At 41.2% G+C, this 24,732-nt stretch overlaps 1 protein-coding gene across 6 annotated transcripts in view; it reads right to left on the bottom strand.

Annotated features, from left to right (window-relative positions):
• SRGAP2 (SLIT-ROBO Rho GTPase activating protein 2) overlaps window positions 1-24,732 on the bottom strand; it is a 166,804-nt gene that overhangs the window by 81,066 nt on the left and 61,006 nt on the right. For all 6 annotated transcript variants that reach the window (XM_067531801.1, XM_067531798.1, XM_067531797.1 and 3 more), the window contains exons 2-3: window positions 18,518-18,710; window positions 4,375-4,537 (exon numbers count right to left, since the gene is read on the bottom strand). In XM_067531801.1, the coding sequence (XP_067387902.1) occupies window positions 4,375-4,537; window positions 18,518-18,597 (243 nt within the window). In that variant the 5' untranslated portion in view covers window positions 18,598-18,710. The remainder of the gene's footprint in view (window positions 1-4,374; window positions 4,538-18,517; window positions 18,711-24,732) is intronic.

The raw sequence follows: 24,732 nt of genomic DNA, 5'->3' as shown, positions 1-24,732 counted from the left end.
GTGGTAAACATGCCTCTGCTTACATCACAGGCTCGCTGTCTTATTCTGTGACCTGAGCCACAACAAAAGAACAGCCATATCCCAAATGAGGGGAGAGACTGGCCATATTGTCCTCACGGCTATGTTTTCCAATTCACACAGTAAAATAAAAACCCTTGCAAGAAACCAAGCTAATAGCATCTGTATTTGACGTGCTCCCTCCAAAAAGGCGGATTTCCCTAAGCAAACTGCAAGAGAGATCTCTCATTAGCTTTATCTCCCCTGCACCTCCTGGACAAAGTGGATCTGTTTTGAGACTGCTAAAATGAGGCTTGCTGTCGCATTCTGCTGTAACCGCCACTCCCGCTACATCAAAAATGTAAAGATGACGACACGACACCTTAGTTAAAGATAAGAGGAAAAATGTCTTCCTTGAGTTTCTCACCAGTATGGATACAAGTTTGGTGCACGGTGTTACTATTTCCAAATTCTGTGTAACAGTGGCTGATTCCCAAAGAGAACCTGCCACTGCCATAGACTATCTAGCGAGCTGCTTCCTGCCAACTGCCTTCTTCTCTACCCCGCTTTCAACTAACTGACCATCATTACTGCTAAGAACCTGGGTGTTCTAGTGGATCACAGATTGATAGACAGTCAACGTGATGCAGCTGCAAAAAAGCAAATATTCTGGGGTATATCAACAGGAGCTTCGTATGGAGGAGATGGGAGGTAGTTGCGCCGCTCTACTCCGTGCTGCTGAGGCCTCAGCTGGAGTCGTGTGTTCGGTTCTGGGTGACACATTTCAGGAAGGACGTGGGCCAATTGGAGAGAGCCCAAAGGAGAGCAACAAAAATGACAAAGGGTTTAGAAACCCTGACCTCTAAGAAAAAATTATAAAACTGGGCATAGTCAGTCTTGAGAAAAGAAGACTGAAGGGGACGGACCTGATAATAGTCTTCAAACATGTTAAGGGCTGTTGAAAAGAGGACGGTGGTCAATTATTCACTGTGTCACTGAAGGTAGAACAAGAAGTAATGGGCTAAATCTGCAGGGAGGGAGATTTAGGATAGATATTAGGAAAAACTTTCTAACTCGAAGGGTAGTTAAACTCTGGCATAACTTTCCGAGGAAGGCTGGGAAATCCCTGTCACTGGAGATAAAAGAATAGGTTAGACAAGCCCCTGCCAGTGATGGTACTGTTTAGTTGTTCCTCCTTTGCTATTGGGGGCTGGACTAGATGATCCCTCAAGGTCCCTTCCTTCCAGTCCTACTCTTCTAGGATTTCCTCTTGATGGGGGAGGGACAGTGCCTAATAACAAACTACCATTCAGTTAATGCACAGTCTCATCCCTGGACAGCCCAGTAAGCACAAAAGAGGCCCAGGGGCAGTTACAAGAACATCTTTATATCCATCAATGTACGGATCATGCAATAACGTAGGGCTCCAGACAATATCCCACCTAAACGTGTTTTAAAGACATAAATGCATTCTGTACCTTTCTTCCCCTCCCAAGGCCTAGAAACTCAAGACAGCCTGGTCTGGAGGAACAGACCACAAGACTGACAGTAAGGAAAGCCTCCTGGCTCTGACAGTAACTTGCTGCGTGACTCTGTTTGACACTTCACCCATTGGTCTGTTTCCCCACCTGTCAAAAAGGGCTTACTATTACTTGCCTGCTTACTGAACAGGTTTGTTCTGGAGATTAATTAGTTGTCTGTGAAGCTCTTGGAACACATGCCAAATACTGTTAGTTATATAAACTGCAATACCTTAAAACCCACAAGAGTGCAGCTGAACTTCACGACTCTGCATTTAACTGTTGAACCGAGAAGAGATTCTACAGCCCACCTAACAAATCTGTTCGAGTACTTCTATTTCCAGCCTTTATCAGCAGTTGTGCTAGTTCACACTTGTCAGATTGATTGTGGCTCAGGAAGCCGAGTGATTCCAAAAAAAAAAAAAAAAGGTGCAATACTCAATGTTCCGAGTTCAGTCAAATCTTTTCCATCTAACGTTTGGCATTTAGCTCAGTAGTGAAGTTCCCTAGATAGGGCTTGCATGCAAGTTTCCTTTCTAGCAACACAGCATAAACACAAGAGGTTCACTCAAATACCTGCCCTGCCATTAAGCCCATTTGGCAAGCCTGGACTATCTAGTTACTAAATCCAAACTACTTCATTTCTGACACTGAGGGTCTCCGGTCTTCACGAGACTGAGAAGCTTCCACTCAGTCTGTGAGAAACAAGGCAAGGTTTTTTTTTTTTTTTTTTTATTAATGTATCAAATTCCACTGATCAAACTAAAATAAAAACAGGATAAGAACATGTTTGCATAGGGGAGGAGAGGTCTGAAAGTGAGAATGTTCGTTTCCAGCCAACCCAGAGTTCATCAGATTCCCTGGGACTTCCTCAGCCACACATTTTCTCAGCCATTGTTCCTGCAGAACTCCTCTTGAAACCCAAAGAGGAGCCATTACTTATCCTCTGTAAGGATCAGAGGAACTAAAGAGTGGATGCTATTTAATAATCCCATGTAAGTATCTAATCAACTGTAATTTAATTACCATCAAGTTTTTAAAAGTTCAAAAAAAGGTCTGGCTGTTACATTACTTGAAAAACCAATGTGATTCCACCTCTATTTAGGAGGCACCCAATGAACACAGAAACCTTAAAAAAGGTCAAAGGAAACTTAAGCTTGATGTGGTTCCTAGCCTTAAATTTTCTGCATCAGATGACATGCTCCAACATATTGTGGAACAACATTAATGCTCAGTATACAGACAGACTCCAAAAGGAGCACATTTCATGCCACTTATTTTCATTCCACCCCATAGGCAGCTGCCACCTTATCAAAAAACGTCCATAATACCGCAACTAAGACTGCTTAGAATCATCAGAAGGCAAGATTTCCCTGCCCCTTCCAGTGAATTCTGTAGTAGTCGAAACCTCGCTGCATTGCATGGAGTGTCTTAACCGGTTAAAAGCACATATGGATGCTCAGAGTGACTGAACACTTTCTAAAGACATTTCAAGCAGCTGTCAAGACCACACTAAAAAGCTGAGGAGGTCCCCAATTACTGTCAAGATTTCACCTAGATAGATTTACATTTTAAAGTCACGTATACACAACTTGTGAGACTGATTTTAGCATATCACCAATTAGAACCTCAGAAAGCAAGAGACAGATATGAAAGTCAGCCAGGAAATACTGTCAGAACTGTCCTCATGCGTATCCAACATGGAGTGTTACTGCCCAGGATGAGTGCCTATGTGATTATTCTTTAAATAGTCACAAGAAACTTTGCAGTCCTTTCTTCCAACATAGTTTCAATGGAAACAACTCTTTTAGGAATCACGCCACAACCAAGAGACAGACCATGCTTTAAAACTGCACAGGTTTTAGTAAGTTGACCAGCCAGAGGGCTCAATGTCAAGAAATCTCAAGAGATCAGTGCATTATTGTTTAAAGTTTTTCCAAATCTTCTGCATCAAATTTCATCAGCTGGACAACTATAAATTTCTTAATACACAAGTCACCCTCCCCCCACCGCCCAAACCTATCTCCAAGTGCTACCAAGATAAGTAATCTCTAAAAAAAACACTTTTTTCTTTATGGTTTTTTCCCTTCGGTTTTCAAAGACAGTTACGTATCTAATTTTCAAAATGGTTTTCTTCATCATTTGGCAAAATGGAAACCCAAGATTTAATAGAAATCTCTCCATTGCTGGCCCAGGTTTGTTATTGGAAGGCTGGTCATAAATACATTATTAGTGTTGGCAGCTTATTCTTGTTATTGAAGTTAGAGGTTTGAAACATTTGTTTTGAAACAAATCACATGTAATTCTTCCTCTGTGGGTGTGCATGCGTATTTGCATGTTTTAAGGAGGCAAAGAGGAGAGAGTCAGGCCATGTTTGGTGTCTATGAACTCGTGTTATGGAGCCTCAGGCCACACGTTTAGACGTCCATTGCCTTGTAGCACTGTACACAAGGCGATTTAGTGCTCAGCTAACTCTTGTGCTGTAGATTCACACCTTGACTTGCTACACGTTACCCTACTGTGTAGATAAGGCCATAGAGTTTTACAGTCAGAAGTGACCAACAGCTCATCTAGTCTCACTTCCTGCATATCACAGGTCACTAAACACCACTCAGTTACCCTTGTATTGAGCCCAATAACCAGACTCAACTAAACTGACAGATTCCTTTTAGGAGAATCCTCAAGCCACAAAAATCAGAGTGTAATTACCAAAGCATCAAAGGAAGTCTGAGTACAGTTGCATAGGATGAAAATAGATTTCGGAGTTGCAGACAAGATAGCAAACCAGCTCGTCAGTGAATCACAGCAGAAAAGACACCTGAAGCTTATTTCTCTAGAAGGCCAGAGAAAATGTTACCTTCTTAAAGAGTCGCCCAGAATCTTCGCTGACTTGGACAAACCGAGGGATGATATTGTTCAGGTAGATGTCACTCAATGTAGTGTGGTCCCTGCTCTCTCGCTTCACCTGGTTTAAGAGGAGATTCCAACAGTTGACTGGAGACAGGACATTCTGATCCTTCCTGCAGGGAACGCAAAATGGAAACAATGGGGCGGAGGGGACAGGACTTTAGGTCAAGCAGGCTGAAATGATTCAATTGAACACTTTCTATAGGTTCCACACCAGACGTGTAGCTACTGTAACATCCCATATGCAGCTTCCAAGCTTCTTGTGCGCTAAACTCTGAATTTTGTTAGCTGCAGCAGGGAGAGACAGAGCATCAACTACAGACTGAGGGATTGTGCAAGCTTTATCCACAGACTTGTTTCTTGTCTATGGTGTAATCAGATTTCTAACATCCCATCATTCAGGCACCATCCACATTGGCAGCAGAATAATGCTACCTACACCGTACCAAGTTTAAACAAAGCTGCTGGTAGCTAGTTTCTAGCAAGATTGCCTCTGATAAATGTGGAGAGGGACGGTTTTCTTAGACACATTCAACAGGTGTGCTCCTTTTCGGTAGTCCTTACACAGTTATAACATGCTTCTCAGTCCAAAAACAATAAGCCACAGAATATAATGAAGCTTTTGCACCAGAAAACTTTCTGTTCAATAAAAAGAGTTCTGGACCAATTCTGTATTCAGGAAGTCTGAAGCCTCTCATAGTACTTTAAACAGAGCCAAGCTGGTTGCACAGAACAGTAAAGGATTATTTGCTTACCTTACCCTAATTCAAAGAATCCAGCACCTCCCAGGTCACTGCCCTCATCTGGACAAATAATGTTCTGACTGAATCTTTATTTCCAGAAACAGAGGGTAGAACATGTTATGTGTGGTTTACAGTGACTCAGATATAGCACATGATGCTTCTTTGATCATCTCCCTCCTCTTTCACACAAACATTTGCTTTGTCCTATACCCATGCCTTATTATTCAATTGCAGCATGCAGAAATGCATTTCAAAGGTTTTAGGACTTTTGGTAGTTGAACCTTCAGCAAACTTACACTTTTCCCGTGAAAATCTGGATAATCAGCTTTATTTTAAACACTATATTGTGTGAATTTTTTTAATTTGGTAAATGAAATGGTTTGCAGTATAAATTCAATATTTACACATACTTTGAAAGATATTAACCTAATGAGTAACCAAGGCTTTATCAAGAGTCAGATACTACCTTGGTGTGCACACAATTAAATCAAGTTAGGGCAGAATTCGGTTTTAAAAAACTCCACTTGGCTGTTTTCTTGGAAAATGGATTAATAGCCTAAAAGACTAGCTTTATCCACTGTGCAAATTTAAGCCTTTAAAGATTCTGTTTTACTACCCGACATTTTATGAAGAGTTACTTTAGGGCTTTTTTTGTTTCATTAATTTCCAATCAAAATAACCAACTGGCAGATATAAAGCGCAGCCACTATATGCATTTCTGCAATACTTTTATACATAGCTCCATTGCATCTAAACCTACTGTGAACAACAGAATAATGGCACCTCTACAATTTATCAGGGAGCTACATGATCCCATCTCTGATTCTTCCTTTGCTTATACCATTTTCTCCCCCTTATTCTATAAAGAATGGGGTTACAAAAAAAGATTAATGTTTAGTGCTAATACAACGAAGTAAGGAGGACATCGTCCTTACCTCACTGCAGAGATAACACAAGTGACAAGTTGCATAATTTAAGCAGAAGAAGGTTTTAGGAAATCTCATTTCAGAACGCAAGAAAAGAGCCAAGCTGTGATTTTCTACAGTACCTGAGGGATTCTGCAGCACTGGGTTGATGTAGCCTAGGCCTGTTTTCTTGGCTGGAATACTTAATTCCCGTTTATCATTTGTTTACATGTGTTCTTTTTTCCTATATTGTGTCATTCTTGGAAGAGACAAAACTTAAAATATTTTTTAAAACCAGGCGATGGCAAGAATGTGTCCAACAGCTGCAAAATGGCCTGAAAAGCTCATCTCTACTAAAACAAAGATAAAAACCCCATTTGAATTTTCTTCTTACCAACAGACCTGTCAAAATTAAACAAACTGATCTTTAGGTAGAAAACTAGAAAGGCATGTGGCTAGGACTTTGTGTGTTAAAGATCACAGGAAAGATTTTCAAAAGAGCAATCTCACTGGCTCACTGACATGCTGCTCTAAAAGCACAGTAGTATGGCTTGGAATGCGTTTGTCAAATCACCCTTCTTTGTATGATTAAGAGGCACTACGGAGTCTGTTCTGAGCGAGAAGAAAAGCGTTCAGATTTCACACTAACAAATATCTACATCGCCCTCACCCTGACCTTTGAACAAAACCTGAATGGGGGGGAGAAGCAACATATGCATATTTTAATACAGGGTTTATAATGAAGTAATGTGCTCATGTTTTAAAGCAAGATTAAACATGCATAAAAGTTAAAATTACTAACAAATATCACAAATTGTTAGATATTTATTATCAAATAATCCCTTGGTAATCCTCCTAGTGGAAATAGCCACGCAAAAGGAAACAAAGTTAATCTGTCATCTGCTAGTAGCTTCTTGGCTATTGGCAGCCTCTCATTGGAAAACAAAAAATAGCCCAACCATTGAAGGATGATTCAAAAAAATATGGCAGGCCGTAGTTACGGAAAAGTTATCACACTGCAATAGCATAACACACTAGGAAAAACAGACAGAGACAGATAAAAGGTAACCAAATATCCATGTATTCAGTACACAAATGCATTCACCTGCAAAAAACCTAGCACCAATTTTTTTGACTATATGTATTTGATAGACATACCTGGTCTGTTAAATATGTGCATCTAGACATCCCGGTAAAGTGATTATTACATCAAGATGAGTTTTGGCTTTACACGAGAGATGAAAGAGTTGTCAAGCAGGAACTGACGTAAAATTACATCAGACCCCATCACTCTGCAAGACTAGGATGCAGTTCCCACAAATTCAGAGCGTATCCTTCATTAGACGGACAGCAACCACTCCAAGACACAAGATTTGTTGTTGGCATTCTGAAGATGTGCAGAAAGGAGCTGGCCAGAGACTCCAGGGAGACAGAGCAGAAGCAGGGGCCTCTGGACATTGAGAACTTTCTACAGTTTTGATTGGACTCTCTCTGGCCTGAGCTTATTACTTGTTTGTGCCAATCCCCTTCCTCCATCTCCCTTCAGTTACTTTCCACAACCGCCCTTTTATCCTCCCTTCCTGTGCCCTGCCACCCTCAACCCCATTTTCTTTCCATTTAGTTTATTCTTGCCTAAGTAAATCCACACAAAAAACCCAACCCAAAATGAACCAAGCAAAAACCCCACAAACAGGAGAACATGATGTTTGCAGCTACCACATTTTGTACATTCTTTGTGCATTATACCCATATCCCCACCCTGTCTATTTAGATGGTTCCTGCTCCAACGAGTTTACAATCTCCTATTCTGTTTGTCCAGTGCCTGGAATAATGGGACACCGATGCTAGCCAGTCCCCAGGCACTACTGTAATAAATATGATTAATAATAAAAGCAAGGGGTGGATCTCCAATACAAAATAGATATGTTTTGAACAAAGAAAACAGAAGAATAGTTTCAAAGCAGCTGATCTGGATGTTTATTTCTTACCCTTAAAAAACATACCACAGGAAATGACTGAAGCTTGTGATCTGGATTGTTTCAAGGTCTGGAGTGTAAAGAAGGGGGCCGGTAACATTCTGGGCTCCTAATTTTCTCCTAGTGCTTTGATTTAAAGAAAATAAAATCAAGGGTGAGAGAGCAAAGATTATTTTATTTAAAGAGAGCATTAGCTTTTGTAGTTTATGTACTACACTGCCCGTACTGCTGACAGACAAAAGCTGATGGAATGATCAAAATGCAGAACTGATTCAAGTTGAAACTGCTAGACATTAAGCTATATAAATCAATGCTTGCTACTGTACTGCCCAGATAACCTGAAATCTGCAGTGCAGTTAGTGATTGACGGTTTTGTTAACCTGAAGAGTTAATTGGTAACAGACTCTTGCCCGTGAAGGGAAGCTTTCTGCATCTTATACTCTATATTGGTGTGTATGTATATGTGAATATGTTTCAGTCTGTCCTTCCATGACACATAAGGAGGAGCCGTTCCATATCCTGCCCCTTCTCCTTATGGCCCCAGATAAGTTTCTCTTGTAGTGAAAACTTTTAACTGCATATTTTACTATGTTAAAAAACCCTTTCTCTAAAGCTGGCTTCGGGTCTGGTAGAACATGCCTTCAACTTTCACAGGACAAGAGACACCATCTCTAATCTGTAACCCAATGAAAGAAGGCTGGAAGCAAGCTAATGAAAACTACTGTTGGAATATGCAGCTTTTACAGCAAATTCTATTAGACAACTTGCAAAAGAGGTTGTGATGACAATGTCACACATAGAAATTAAGTAAAATGAATTGCCAGGATTTGTAAGATCACCCTTAAGCGAGAACAACACGGTGTGTGTACATTGAGCCTTTCTGATAAGGATCTCAAAGCATGATTAACAGCCTCCATTAAAAGATGAAGAAGCTGAGACAGAGAGATGAAGCTATTCACATAACACGTCAGTGGAAGGTCCAGAAATAGAACCCACATCTGATGACTTGCAGTTTTCTGCACTAAGTCCTGAGGAGGATATCTTGCTTCTTTTCCAGTTCATTCTTCACTCTTCTCACACAGACCAGTACAGGTCTACAGACCCTCCCTGCTCAGCCAGCACAGCTACACCTGTGTGAAGCCTGCTAGCCAGCCTGCATATTGCATCCTCAGCCACTAGTAACCTCTGCTCGGGTCCCTGTCCACCTCCATCACGCCAGCTTTCCAACACATGTAACCACAATATCACCCACACTCACCTACCACATTGGCCATCCTATCAACCACTGAACACAGATCAATGATCTGTAACTAGATTTTACATTTAAAGATGACATTAAAGATAATAAAGAGCATGCAGAACTATGATGGCTTAGTGAAGACTGTTGCTCACCAAGTCACTAGCACCTGGTTGTTCCCTGGACATCTCCTATTCACATGCTACCCCAGCCTCACCCTGCTTAGTTTGCAAGAGCGGACTAAGTATGTAGCACCAGACAAGAATCTATGCAGGAGGCCAGAGTGCAGCCTGAAAGATGTGCTTTGTTTTTTAAATAAACCCAGACACAAAATCTGACAACCATAAGAGATTAAAAAGTTAAATGGACAATTCCCAGCTGTCCAAACTGCTGCACCGTAACACCCAAAGCTATTCTAAGGCTGCACATAGCAGAAATACCAAGAGCCCATGAAAGTATGGTGACTAAAATGGCTGGTATCTAATGGCGCCAGACAGCACATTGACACACTCCATGTGGTTACACATGAAAGGCAGTCTTGCAGGAAAAAATAATCAAACCCCACATGATTCTAATTTCTAATTGGGATTGTCACTTTAAGGTCTGCACAGTTGGTGCCGCACCCCTAATCTCAACCTCATACAGCTACAACACAGCTGTGCTCTAACAGAGTTTTTAAAAATTCTGTTGATTTCTGTCTGTGGGCTCCCCTAACCCATTCAGTGCCTTGTTACAATAATACCCTCTTGCATTTTTACAAGTCTATTACCTTTCACTCCAACCTCTTTACAAATAAATGCAATTCATTATTTGGTTGACAGACAGTGTGCTCAGCACTATTAATAGACAAAGATAAAGACAATCCCTGCATGGAAGAGATTACAATCAAGAAGAGAGAGACTGGAAAGAGAGGATGCACTGGAAAATACAGAGGTGAGGATAAATGAAGGGGGAGGGAATTTTTTTAAGAGCTGCCCGATACACTCACATTTCCACTGAACTGCAGCAGTCTCTGGGGTGGAGTGTGGCAGCCATTGTCACAGCATACAGCAAAGCTACACAACCGTTGAATATAGGATGTTAAAAATACAATTTCCAGTCACAACTACAGGCAGAATGGCAGCTATTCTTGCTCACTGCAGTTCTCAGAGGGGCCGGCACATTTTATTCTGTTTCTGATTTTGGGTCACCCACGAAGGAGATGGAAATGTGGAAACTGGATGAGCCCCCCCCACCAGCCCTCTAGGCTTGAAAGAATTGTTACAATGGGTGATCTGGTTAAATTAATTTAAAATACATGAGCCCAAACTGCAAAGTTTGGATCTGAACTTCCCCCACAGCTTACAGGTAGTCACATGCAGGATGCAGGTTCAGCCCAGATACAAACTCTCCTTAAAGTCAGAGAAAAGGTGCTCAGAAGACTACATCTGGATGAGAAAAGTGAGGTAAGATCAGGGAACAGCCAGAGGAGAATGAATGCGGCACCAGGGAACAGCTTTGCAACCAATGTAAGCCTGTAAAAATTTTAGCATTTAAGTGAACACTGCCCTGGGAATGTCACCTCTGCGAGTACAGTTCTCCAACTGCCCTTCAATGTCGTTATTAATAAGCAAATTTTCCATTGTCATGATAGAAACAGGTGCTCAAGCAGGACTTAGTGCTGAAAAACAGCAGCCTCTTGGGATTAATACATCACAAGAAAGCCAAAAAAAGAACAAGCTCAAATATTTTAAAGAACATCTTTTGTGTGTCACCTTAAAGCCTGGGGATTGCATAGGAAAGACAGTCTTCAATACAATACAATTGTATTCAATTCAATTCAATACAGACGTAGCCAACAGATCATGTAGCCTCATTAGTCACTGAGTCCTTATCTACACTAGACTTGATTGCCTACATTTTTGCACCATTGCCAATACAGGCAAAAATTCAATGACGGTAACCAACAGTAGGATTCTTAGTGCTGGCAAGTCACTGACAGCATTTTAAGTTGCTGCTAGGAACATTTCCTCCTTAAGACCGGACATTTTGAATGCCTCCTTGAAGGAAAAACCTTATCTATTAAGGGGAAAACTTCCAGGCTCTAGCACCGATTGCTCAGGCCATGCTTTATCCAACTCTGCTCATGCAATGATTTTCTTTTGTTAATAAAGAGAAAATGACATGAAAGCCTTTGTTTTGAAACCTCATCCATCTGAATGGTTGTATAGCATTTGCACACAGAAGAAAAAAGAAATTAAATAAAAAATAGGTCACATGAAATACCAAACATTCACAGCTTTAATTAAAGCTTCTATTCAGTATTAAAGGAGACTTTTAATTTTCTGTCAGAGTGGGGATGGAGAACAAGGTCTTATGCCTGAGGAACTAGCAACACAAGAAGCTTGTCTTCATGTACATCACGTGGAACTAGAGCTTGCTGAAAACAAAAGGTTTCCAAGGAATGGAAGTAACTGCGGACTTTGGGCCAGTGTAACTGGGTTTAGTTCTGGGCCAGTGCCAAAACCATAGTACTGATTGTCTGAGATCCTTCAGTCTGTCTTCAAATGCCAACATACACCATTCAGGCTAGAAGTTAATGTTTTCCCCCCATTGGAAAAGGGGAATCTCAGTTATCCAAACGTATAAAGCATGTTTATAGATACCTGGAAAGTGATAGATCTTTCTAGTCACAGCATCATGACTATGATCTTACTAATTCCCCATCTCATGTCAACTCCAACATTAATGGAGCAGCTACTATCTTTTGAATCATGAGATCTAGAAACTAATTCTCTACATCCTCAGACTTTAGAACTTCCTAGTTTACATTGTATGCAGCATTACTCACATCAGCTTGTGCGTAGTGGCTGCTCAAAGCACAGTGTCAAAGGCAGGAGAGAGAAATAAGAGATTCATTAGAATTGTGACATTCTGAAGTCTATTTTATGACCCAGCAGGGCTGGAAACAGACAAAAGCTACATATATGCTAAAAAAAACTAGGTTCCATAATTCCTCACATGTGCAGACCCAACACTGGTCACAATGGTATAAGATGTACTGTAGACAAGCCTCCTGAACCATCACTGCATTATCTAACCCTACTCAGGACAATGACAGATGATATAGTGGTAACAAAAAAAATAACCTGCACACTCCGTGTGTGTACAGAAGTCTCCACTGGTGGAGAACCATGTGTCCTAGCTTCGCAGGTGTAGACAAGGCCACTGATTAGGCCAATACAACTAGGATGAGAAATCAAATAGATATGATTCCCAATTTCCAATGAAAAACATTTAAAAGGACAAAACAGCACTATAATTACTTAATAAAATTCATCTTGGTTTAACACTTTTTAACAGTGTCTTCCTCTCGTCAAAATACTTTGCCAAATCAACCCAAAAACCTGCCTTCTGCCCGCACTCCCAAAAAGCTAATGTATGAAGATTCTCAACATCTAAAATTTTGGTTATCAGAAGAAAACCTTCCTGACACTGCTCGTGCTCGCTGTAAATTCAAAGAATTTCAAGCATTGACATACCCCTGCTTTCCAACCCTCCTTCCAAAGACTCTAGATCCGAACATCTGTTGTTTACAACTGCTATGCCTGAAGGCTGCCAGACTTGTTCTGCATCCTCTACTTTAGCACAGAGGCTGCCAGAAAGTCATCTGAATCTCACACTGGGATGTCCTGGCCATTCCACTATTCAGCAGTTGACAATTGATGCTCAGCATCCTACTTCCAAAGATTATCCTGGTTCTCTAAAGCTATTTCATAATCCTGTCTTAAAACAGTCAGCAGTCTTATATTTGTTTAGTCTTTTAATTCCTCCCTTTATGGAAATCACTGAACACATGAGATGCTATTTATATTGCTCATGCTATTTGCCTCTATGGATGAATGGGCAGATCAAACCACGAAAGATTCAGAATTCTGAATGTGAGACTAAAAGGTGCAAGGGCTGAGGTCTAAGATATTCCACTGTGCTCGATTAACCCTTCAGTAGATGGTAGAAGTTACACTCCAAATTTTGTCCTGCTTCTCTAAGGAACCTCTCCAGACTGAAGGCCAAGACTGAAGGCATGTCAAGAGTGACTAGTGTTTGGGTGCCTCAATTTTTGAATGTCCAACTTTTAGAAAAAGTGCCGAGTATCTACTCTTCGAAAGTCAGGCTGCAGCAGGTAGAGAAGCTAGGCTGCAAGGGAAACCGCTCATTTTGAACATTACATCTTCTAAGGGAATATATAAGTAAGGGGTACTAAGAAGTACTCACCAAATAAATACTTTGGACACAAATATTCTCTCTTCAGTTCTCTACCTGAAAGTCCCGTTTAAAAAAAAAAAAAAAAAGTCAAAGTTGACAGTTCCAAAAGACATGCTCTAGTGGTTAAAAGCAAGTGAAACTTGAATTCTCATACTGACTTATCAACTCAAGCATTATCTTGGTTAATTAAATCAATCTGTGCCTCTGTTTCCCAAGCTGTAAAATGGGGATAGCTGTCACCCACCTTCGTAAACCACTCAGATGCTCAGTGAAGGTGATTATAGAATATCGTACACACACACACACACACACACACACACACACACACACACACACACACACACACACACCCCCTACCACTTTTCAACTCCACCATTGCTATTTGTAGTTTATTGCAAGGAGCCAGTAGTCTAGGTTTCAAAATAGCCACTCAAACGAAGGCTGCAGCTGTCTCAAAACCAAGCTCGTGAAGTGGCCATGCCTAACAAAAATAAACCCAATACAGTGGGTTTGTTGAAATCAGAAGTCTGCACCTCACCGTACCCATTTCTACTGCTCTGTTCTCGTACGCCAGTGAGAGTGGTGGCAAAATCATTTCAGTTTCAAGGCTGAAACTTTGGGCTTCTTGCCCTGGATAGCATTCCATTAAATGAACTCATGTACAGTCACTTGGCAATTAATGGTAGCTTTTGATTATCAAAGTACATGCAAATTATAGGATCATCGCCTGAAATTTCCTCCTCTATAAGTTTGTTAGGCAATCTAAAAATGGCCTGTGACAACTGGACACATTTCACTATGGACCCTGGAAGCAATGCTTGTACAAAGCAAGATTATGTAGACAACCAAAATGATCCCACAAACAGCAGGATTCAATCCATCCAAAACACTACTGAAAATTGCCTCTCCTTCACAGCTTTGATTGATTCATTCTCCACGTTAAAGCTTTTCAATGACTTCCCCTTGCCTGCTCCACTGGTCTCCTGTTTTTGTTCTCCCCCACAAGGCCCACTCCTGCATATGTTATTGTTTCTTTTCAATCTCCAGATCAATTGCTTTGTGAGCTTATCGTCTTTCTGGTGGCTTCCTTTGTAGTCTTTTTCCACTTCCATTTTCACATCTTCTTCCATGTTGCCCTCTACATCCAGAGCAGCCTCCTTCTCCCAATGCATCAAGAATCCTTCAAAGCACCTCTGTGAAGCCTTTCAAAAATAAACTTTTTTAAGGCTTCTATATCACACATACACCCTTATCTGGAAAACAATGGGCATCTCATCTATTTAGTCTACGTCCAATTTAGACAATAAGCTCCTAGGGCCAAGAGCCTGTCATCTTTGTAAAGATCCAAGCACCCTGCTGGGCCTCAAAAAAAGCAACATTTGTTAAGTGGCTAACCTAAACCCAGACTTCCCTTCCATCCGAACCACATACAAGGACTAGGAGATCACATGCTCAATAGTTACAGCCAAAGGACTGGGATCCAAGAGAACCCCATCCCTTTACTCCACACTGAATCCATGAGTCATTATGGTATGTGACCTCAGAGAAGTCATTTCAGTTCATTGTGCCTCATCCAGCCAATCTAAGGAATGGTGTAAACAAGCCAGGTCCCACTGAAACCATATGCTGGCATCTATACACAGCTTTATGCAATAAAAAAAAACCTGGTTAATTTTTAAAGTGAGTTGATTTGAAGACAGATACTGTGTCCGAGGAGAGACTAAAGGGTTTTTTTGTTTTTTAAATAGCGATATTATTCCCTGACCCCCATCATTCAAAATTCCTATCCCCTTGCTTTCCTACACACTGCACAATTATAACTATGACACCCCGCAGCAAGAGACAATGCTTGAAATACTGAACTTTTCTCCTAATTCTGTTGTGCACCATTGCAGAGATTGAGAGTGGCTGCACTTCAGTGGTAGGTTTAACTTAAGCTATTACAGTACATCTAGGTCTAACTCATGTAGACCTTACAGTACATAAAGCTCCTGTATGAGCTTTGCAAGGGCCAAAAATGAGTACAGGATTTTAGTCCCTGGAGTTTTCAAGGGCTTTGGGATGCTATCCAAGTACAAGGTATTCTAGCCATGCCTTATCCCCTCCCATCTTCTACTAGCCATGAGCATGGTAACTGTCATTATCCATCCAAGTGACCAAGCATGCACAATCAATAGGTTGCTTACTTCCTGAGGTATTATTTTTAAGTATTGCTTTCCTTAACATCTACAAGAGATAATGACCACCAACCAAACAATACAGAGAGCTACCCAGAACGGGTAATTGCAAATCCATATTCACTGTTGTGGCCAGAAAACCATCCACATCTAGATTATCCTCATTCTAGGAGTAAAGGGGAAAAACAGCACAAAGTCTGAGCAAATTTTTGCCGTAAGGACGGTCAAGTATAGGCACCAACAAATTACTGGAGAGAGCACGCAATTTCCAAAAGGCAAGAGGACTTTCCACTGAAAATGCTCTGCTCTGGCTTGGAAAAATCAGCATGAGGAATGACCAACAGAAGTCCTACAGCCAGCCTTAACCATGGCTACAGGATGTGACGTGAAAAGTTAAAGTAATCAGGTTTCAGGACATTTAGAGAACACCTTGAATTGCACCTGGAAGAGGATAGCCACCCGATACAGAAACATTGGAAGGTAGTGTGTGTTAATGGCCTGACCAGCTCAGACAGACTGTTTTCTTTGGCCTCCAGGCAAAACTGATCTTTATTTTTAAAGCACTATTTGAAATACAAAATTAAGCTCTCTAAAAAAAGATCACATGCATAGAAATCATTAACTGCAGCACTCTGCCTAACACCTTTGAACAGCCAATGGTGTAGTCTCATTTAGGACCCTACCGGATTTTTATTAAATCGCTCCCATATTAAAGAGCCAATCAAAAGCCTCAAACACAAGGAAAGCAATATATACCCTTCAAATATTGTTAATACAAGAGCATTTTCACTGGGAGGCTTTATACCATCATTTAATGTACATTTATATTCTCAAATTTCACTGGAAAAACCAAGGACAGTCCAATCAGGTTGTAGCAGAGTTAATCAGTGTTAAAGGCATCACTTCTTTAGCCCATTTTTAGTCGTGTCTGAAGAATGTGCACAGCTTACAGTTCTACAAAAGCTTTTACTGCTTCTGGAAAGGACAGAAAAAAATCTTAAAGGCACAATTATGGGTCTATAAATACATAGAAGAATTTTCTGGCAACCTCTGTTTAATAGCTCTGCTTAGAGGTCAGACTTTGTGGGTGATATATTGCAGTGTATGTTTTAATGAGGATGTTTGCATTAAGTATCAGTTTGGCAGAGAACAAAAGGTGAGTTACATCAAAGCTATGTAAGAGAAAGGAAGCCAAAGGGTGACTATTTAATGGCTTCCAGAGAAAGCTTTCTAGTAAAAAGGAAAATTGCTCCCCCACCAGCACCAACAACGTGTGCCCCCAGCAATTAAAAAAACCCAATAAAAAATGTTGCCATGATCCAACCACGGCTAGAATTTAAATAAACTGTATTTTGGGTGGAGGCAGATCCAGATGGATCCCTTCAGCAAAGACAGGCTGATCTGTCCAAAACTGAAGTGATTCATAGCCCAAGGCTGCTTTTGCCTGGAGTTGCCACCACAGCTGCTATCTTGACAACAAAACTTGACAAGCTTTGTGCATTTTGGGATATCAGCTGCAGCAACTCCATGCAAGAAAGCCAGGATAAGGGATTCCTTTGTTCTGACGATCTGGCCACAAGATGGTCTCCAAATTTTAAGTTGCTCTGCATTCCACAAATTTGTGCGCACACTCCCACCCCCACCACAGCACACTGCGGATACGTACTTCGTCTAAATTACAGTTAATATGATGAATATACATTCTTGCCTTGAGGGCAGAAAGGAAAAGATCAGCAATCCATCACATGCTGGTTAATCCCACTCAAGCACTGAACTCATCAGAACAAAGAGGAGGAGGGAAGGCAGCCGCCAAGGGCACCACAACTTTATGTTTCAAGCATGTGAGACTAGTGCAAACCCTGATCTAAAAACAAGAGCTGCACCACGGAAACACCTAAAATCATCTGGGCAGAACTGTATTGGCTTGTCCTGTTTTGCACAAAGTCTTCAACTACAAACTCCTCAGGTAGGGACTCGCTTGTTCAGTGCACTTCTTCAATCAGGTAACACCCTACACACCCACGTTGATAAATAAATGAATCATCTTCTCTTTTTTCCTCCAGCTTCATGTTGTCATCACCATGGCAGAAGCAAAGGAACAAGCAATCTTTTGCAGACGGACGTGGACCATATGAAAACTCCACTGAAGAATCATACTTTTGTCTGACACACAAGGTATCTAGCTGAAGAGTTTTTCATCTGCCCATCACCTTGGTATCTAGGCACCATATACAAAAATTAGAAACATCAGCTCCATCCAAACACACCATTAACTCCACCACTCCATCGCTTAATGCTGCTTTCTTCTTGAGGCCAGGATCAAAAGTGATGGCATTGTAGAAGTAAGGGTTTTCTTAGGAGTCCATTTCCCCCGCAAGAGCGGAGGAGTTTTACTTAATGGATTTTTAACTAGAGAGTTATATGGCAAACACAATACATCCATAATATTAGAAAAAATTACTCCCTTAATAGCCAAGATAAAAGCTACACAGATTTAAGAAAGGGCTCCCATTCCATCCATCTCTGGTCAGAGAATTTTCTGACTTTACGTGTGTCAGCTCCCTCCTTAAGTTATTCTCGGTTTTCCACAATCCACCATTCCCTTCCTTGTAGGAGTTACAATCCACCAGCAATAGCTAATAAACTAGCACATAAAAGGGAAACTATGGGCCACTTGGGCTAACAAATATTTTCCCTTCAAGCTCCTAACAAAGCACCATGCTGCCCCCACTCCCCGAACATTCATTATTTCAGCTCTTTCTTCCCATCCCCACACCCAGCCTCCAGAAGTAACGTTTGCAAAACTTTACTTGAATTGCTGGTCTTTGGTGCTCCTCGTTTTCGCCAGGAATCTCTCAGCCAACTTCTCCAAGTTCCGCGAATAATCCATCTCGATCTCTGCCTTCTTGCGGAAAAAATCCTGCAGGTCTTGAAGTAGCTGGACTCGAAGCTCGCACTGTTGATCGAGGCATTTCAGCTGCTCAATGAGTTGGACGCGAATCTCTGAGCAAGGAGAGAACCAAACAAAACACCAAGCGTTAAATAGAATCCCAATGAAGGAAAACCAAATGAGTCACCTACTAAATCAAGGTTAAAAAGCTCCCCCCCACCAAGAAATCAACAAAAGCATCTGATTAAGCGGGTGTTTTTCACACCCTTGAGTGACAAAAATGTTTTGCCAGCTTAAGTGCTAGTGTAGACAAGGCCCAAGTGTCAAGGGCATACTTGGCATTAGAAGTGGCCTCTGCCCAAAAACGTCCTTTATCTCAGCCTGGATCAAGACTGCAATGCTCCCACCTCAGCTCAGAAATCACTCCATCAAGTCTTTCAATCCAATTCCTTTGACTATTCCTGATGCAGAACCAAAGGAGCTGTGTGTGTTGGGTATTCCCAAAAGACACCAATTTGGGATTATCCAGTTAAGTGCTGGGACTCCAGCTGTGCAACCTCCATTAACAACACCACACGGCCCAACTGATAAAACACTTGTTGGAGGAGCCCATCAGATAGATTTCCACTGGGAAAAGGCCTCCAGAAAGAACACTTTCTTTAAAAAAGGATCCTTCGGAATGTGGGTACACACGTATACCATCCACAAGCATTTTCAGGTACAAGTGTTCAATACTGTTCATGACGCAGAATTATTGGCAGCAATACCAGTTTGAATTTATATAGCATAGTTCATGTAAGATTTCAAGGCATTTTACAAATGTGAAATCAACCCTCAAAGCCTTTTGAGATAGACTATTAATCTCATTTTACTGATGGAGAAATTGAAGCACAGAAGGTTAATAAGTAAGCCCACCCTCACACAGTGAATCAGAGTGAGGAAGAAATGTCACAGCTCCCTGCCTTTTAAAAAAAATAATCAGAATTTGTGGCTATTGAGTTACTAGAAGATTATTTAGCTCCCAACTCTAATAATTAACACCACAACAAGAAAATAATACTATATGTACTTTCATCTGAGGATCTCTGGGCACTCAAACATTAATTAGAGTTGCCTATCACTGGTGATTTGCTGCTGCTTTTTCCAAAGTGTTTAAAAAACATGTTGTTCCAGGACTGAATTTAAACAGCAATATAAGTTAACAAATGAAGTACTTAGTATTCAGCTCTTCTTCTATATGCACAGCTTTATTTATAGCCATGGATTGTACACATGCAAACTTTATGATAATGGTCTTACCCGGGGTTGTGGTAAGAAAGTATTTATTTCTAGAATGATCCCTTTGAAAAACATAATAGACACTGAAGTACATTAACAAGACCATTTTTAATGGTAGTACATACTGATAGATGAGTAAGCTTAAACATTAGAGCAACCATCTTTGCTTGGATCCCTGAGCACATCTGTCCTCTTGTCAATGACAAACTCAAACAGCTCTGACATCCTTACCCTCGCCAATGCACCACAAAGATAGCGGCAGGACAGCATGAATAAAAAACATTTTCAGGGAGTTCAGTGACAACTCTCAACCAAAGTGATCATGAACCCTTATTTTGGGGGTGTGGGGAAAGGATGAAGAGGGAGCAGTGGAAGGAGGGTTTGTTTCAGGGTTTTGTTTTTCCCCCCCAAACAATCAGGGTATTAGTTCATTTTTCCTTCAGGTCACATGAGAACTTAAGGCTCTCAAATTTGCAGTTGACCTTTTTAAAACTGTTTAAATTGGAAGCCTCGCTTTTCCAATGGTATCCCATCCAAGGCAGTTCGCAATATGTAGCTCAAGGAGCAGGTGTAGCCTGTGGACTTAGAGCAGCAGGGGATCGCGCTCTCTCCCTATAACTGCTCTGCGAAATCAAAGCAGTATACAAACACATTACAAGTATATGCAAATATGCAAGCTCATAGGTCGTGCACATTTATTATCCGTGAAAACTAGAGCCATGCTCATCCCTTCAGGCGAAGGGAGGTGTCATTTACACTTCCTTCTCCTAGTCTAACCCTGCTACAAAACTCCCATCTGTTCTGCAGTCAGCGTCAGTTTCCATTTCCATCAGGAGCTCCACAGAAGCTAAGTCAGAGGAGACCACAATGGAGTCTTCCAACAACACACAGAGTGGCACACCGTCTTCTTTTAAGTGTACACCAAGTGTGACCCATGGGCTTCTTGAAAACGGCCAATGAAACCATGCATGCAACAAGTTCTGGAGTACCCTGTATATACACAGCATTAAAGAAAAAACGACCTGTTCTCTCTCTCACCAATTTGTGATACACTTACCCTGCTGCACATTGACTTCCACACGGCAGTAATATTTCAGGATTAACAGAGATTGGAGGAAGCAAAACACTTAATACTAACACACAAAGTTTACTGGCTGTTAATGTTCGCTGGTTGACGCTCAGTCTACACTTCATTTCTTCCTATTCAGCTTTTTCCCCAATTACTAAAGCAATAATGGATTTTCAAAGCTTTGTGTGCATGATGAGCTTAATAACATGCTATGCAAATAGACCTCTTTGCCGTCTGTGGCTTTGTCGGTAAGACTTTGATACAGGACAGAAGGTGAGTCAGCTACACACAACAGACTGAGGCGCAGACTGCATTCCCTAAGGAATGTGCAGTAATTCAGTGCTTCCTTGGTGTAATGAATCAGTCTCCTCACCACTTAACCTAATACTCATTTCATTTGCGAGTATGGCATTCTGACACAAACAACCTGCCACGCTGCAAGGCTGACATTAGCGAGTTCCTCCTCCCCCACACACCCCACCTCCTCAAGTAAAACTGATGGTCCCACCTCGTCAGGTGGTGTTGCTATGTGGTAACTAAGGAAAGACTCCCATTGATTTCAATGAACTTTGGCTCAGGCTCTATACCTTTACCAAGGTATAAAATTTGTAGCTCGCATCCATGGTGAGACACCTGAAAAGTAGATTCCCATCTGTGCAACGCACTCCAGTAAAAATGGCACCTGCATCATGCATGCAGCAGGTCAGTGGGTTGCCAACAACCATTCCTACTATTGAACTGCAACCACTTGCATTCCTACTAAAAGAAAGGAAATGTTTTTTAAAAGGAGGGTTTCTGTTACCAGAGTGTGGGGGAGGAACATGGCAGTGCCCAGTACTACCTCAAACCCTCGCCCTCTTTGAACATCCCAATTTTAGAGGGCCCTACCGAATAGATTTCAAAGTTATTTATTAGTTTACTGATCTGCTGCTTAGAAATGCTTCCTCCAAATGCCTGGAAAGGAAAATGCCGCTTCCTCCCTGTTTTTGTAATATGTTATTTTACATTTGGCAAATTGGCGATTGTTTTCACCCTATAGTTCCAAAATAGTAGTAGAAAATTAAAATGGCTTATTTTGTTGACTTCGTTGTTCGTGCACCGGATCCTATGGACTGCAGCACAGCTCCTGACAGGTTTGTATAATAGTGAACTGTCACTACAAAGACTTGAGAAAGCACTAAAAGTGGCACGATTTTTCCCTTCAAATTTCTTAACCGTTGTGGAAGAAAAATATGTTAGTCTGGAACGTTTCCAGTTCCATGCGCAGGGCCGGTTAGACAGGCTGAACTGCAAGGTCTCAATGTGTGGATGAAACAATGGTGTTTGAAGGAAAGACTTAGGTTTATTAGGAACTGGGGAATCTCTGGGGAAAGGAAAAGCCAGTATAGGAAGGATGAGCTCCACCTAGACCAAAATGGAAGACTGCTAAAAGGTAAAATTAAACAGGTCGTAGAAGCGTTTTTAAAATAAGGGCTGGGGAAAGACGACAGGTGTCAAGCAGCACATGATTCAGACAGACGCATCATCTGGGGAGCATCTATTAAAGGGGATCTTCTATATCCTAGCAAAGGGGAGAACACAGATGTTGATAAAGTATAGGCAGGAACTGAAGAAAGGCAAGAGTCCCATTAAATTACACCACATGAATGCAGACCACTAAATATTGACAACTTGGATAAACGCTTGTATACAAATTACAGAGTAGGTCATGCTGGTGAGGAAGTGGCATGATATGTGGAAGAAAGCAAAGTCAAATATAGTAAGATACCTTAAATGATTCAAACAATACCATAGAATCTCTACAGATAGAAATTCCAAGCTTGACTAATAATAAATAATGAGCATAGCAATGGACATATACTACTGAACACCTGACCAGGACGTGGATTGTGACTGAAATGCTCAGGGAGATTAGAGAGGCCACATAAAACAGAAAACCCAATAATAATAGTGGATTTCAACTATTTCCGTATTGACTGGGTACATGTCACATTAGGATGGAATGCAGAGAAAAAAAATGTCTACATTAATGATTGCTTTTTGGAGCAGCTAGTTACAGAACCTACCAGGAGAGGCAATTCTTGATTCAGTCTTAAGTGTTGCACAGGTTTAGGCGTAAGAGGTGAACACATCTTAACTGCTCCGTAATAGTGACCATTATGTAATTAAATGTAACTTCCTTGTGTGTGTGTGTGTGTGTGGGGGGGGGGGGGGGGGGGGGAGAGATACCGAAAAAGCCCACCACAATTCAAGTTAACTTTACAAAAAGGCAACTGCACAAAAATGAGGAAGCAAGTTAAATAGAAATTAAAAGGAACCGTCACAAGAGGAAAATGTCAGCAAGCTGCGTAGCAACTTCTAAAAAATATAATAGAACTCAAATGATTTGCATACCTCAAATAAAAAAAAAAAAAAAAAAAAAAAAAAAAAAGCATTAAGAGGACCAAAAAATGCCACCGTGGCTAGACGGAGACACAAAAAGACATCCCTTAACAATTGAAAATGAAATCCTACTGAGGAAAAGCAGAAAGGAGCGCAAACACATGGAGACGGATGACCTAGTCAACGTAGTGCACTTGGACTTTCAGAAAGCCTTTGACAAAGTCCTTCACCAAAGGCTCTTAAGCACAGTAGGCAGTCCTGGGATAACAGACTGTTCTCTCATGGATCAGTAACTGGCTAAAACATAGGAAACAAAGGATAGGAATAAATGGTCAGTTTTCACAGTGGAGGACAGTAAATAGCAGGGTCCCTCAAGGATCTGCACTGGGACTACTGCCATTCCACATATTCATAAAGGATCTTAAAAGAGCAGCTAAACACGGAGGTGGCAAAGTTTGCAGGTATGCAAAATTATTCAAGATCATTACGTTCAAAGCAGACTGAAGAGTTACAAAGGGATCTCACCAAACCAGGTCACTGGGCAACAAAATGGCAAACGAAATTCAGTATTGATAAATGCAAAGCAATGCACACTGGAAAACAATCCCAATTATACATACACAATGGTGGGACCTAAATTAACTGTAACCATTCAAGAACGATCTTGGAGTCATCATGGATAGTTCTCTGAAAACATCCACCCACGGCGCAGTGGCCGTCAAAAAGTTAACAATGTTAGGAACCACTAGGAAAGAGACTAAGATGATGGAAAATACCATTTTTTCCCCTCTCTCCCTCCCTAACACCCCCGCACCTTGAATACTGCATGCAGTTCTTGTCACCCATCTCAAAAAATGTTATTAGAAGTGGAAAAAAATACAGAGGACAACAAATGCTTAGAGATAAGGAACAGCTCCTGTATAAGAAAGGATTCAAAAGACTGGAACTATTCAACTCAGAAAAAAGAGACAACCAAGAGGGATCTGACAGAAGTCTATAAAACCATGAATGGTATGGAGAAAGTGAATAGGGGAGTGTTATTTTACCTCTTCACGTAACCAGGGGTCAAGAACCAGGGGTCATCCAATGACATTAATAGGCAGTAGGTTTAAACAAACATAAGGAAACACTTTCACACACGCACAGTCACCCAGTGGAAATCATTACTAGCGGATGCTGTGAAGGCTAAAAGTATGACTAGGCTCAAAAAAGAATTTGGTTATATCATGGAGGATAGGTTCATCAATGGCTATTAGCTAAGATGATCAGGGATGCAACCCCATGCTCTGCATCTCCCTAAACTTCTGACAGCCAGAAGTGGAGCCTGGACAGCACTCGATAATCGCTCTGTTCTGTTCATTCACTCTGAAGCACCTGGCACTGGCCACTGCCAGAAGACAGGACAC

The sequence above is a fragment of the Emydura macquarii genome, unplaced genomic scaffold (genome assembly GCF_026122565.2).
Source record: "Emydura macquarii macquarii isolate MOO-44397 ecotype Brisbane River unplaced genomic scaffold, CSIRO-AGI_Emac_v2 contig_3220, whole genome shotgun sequence".
NCBI classification, from domain to species: domain Eukaryota; kingdom Metazoa; phylum Chordata; order Testudines; family Chelidae; genus Emydura; species Emydura macquarii.
Note: the sequence above shows the minus strand (reverse complement) of the source record. Positions and strands in the feature narration are given on the sequence as shown.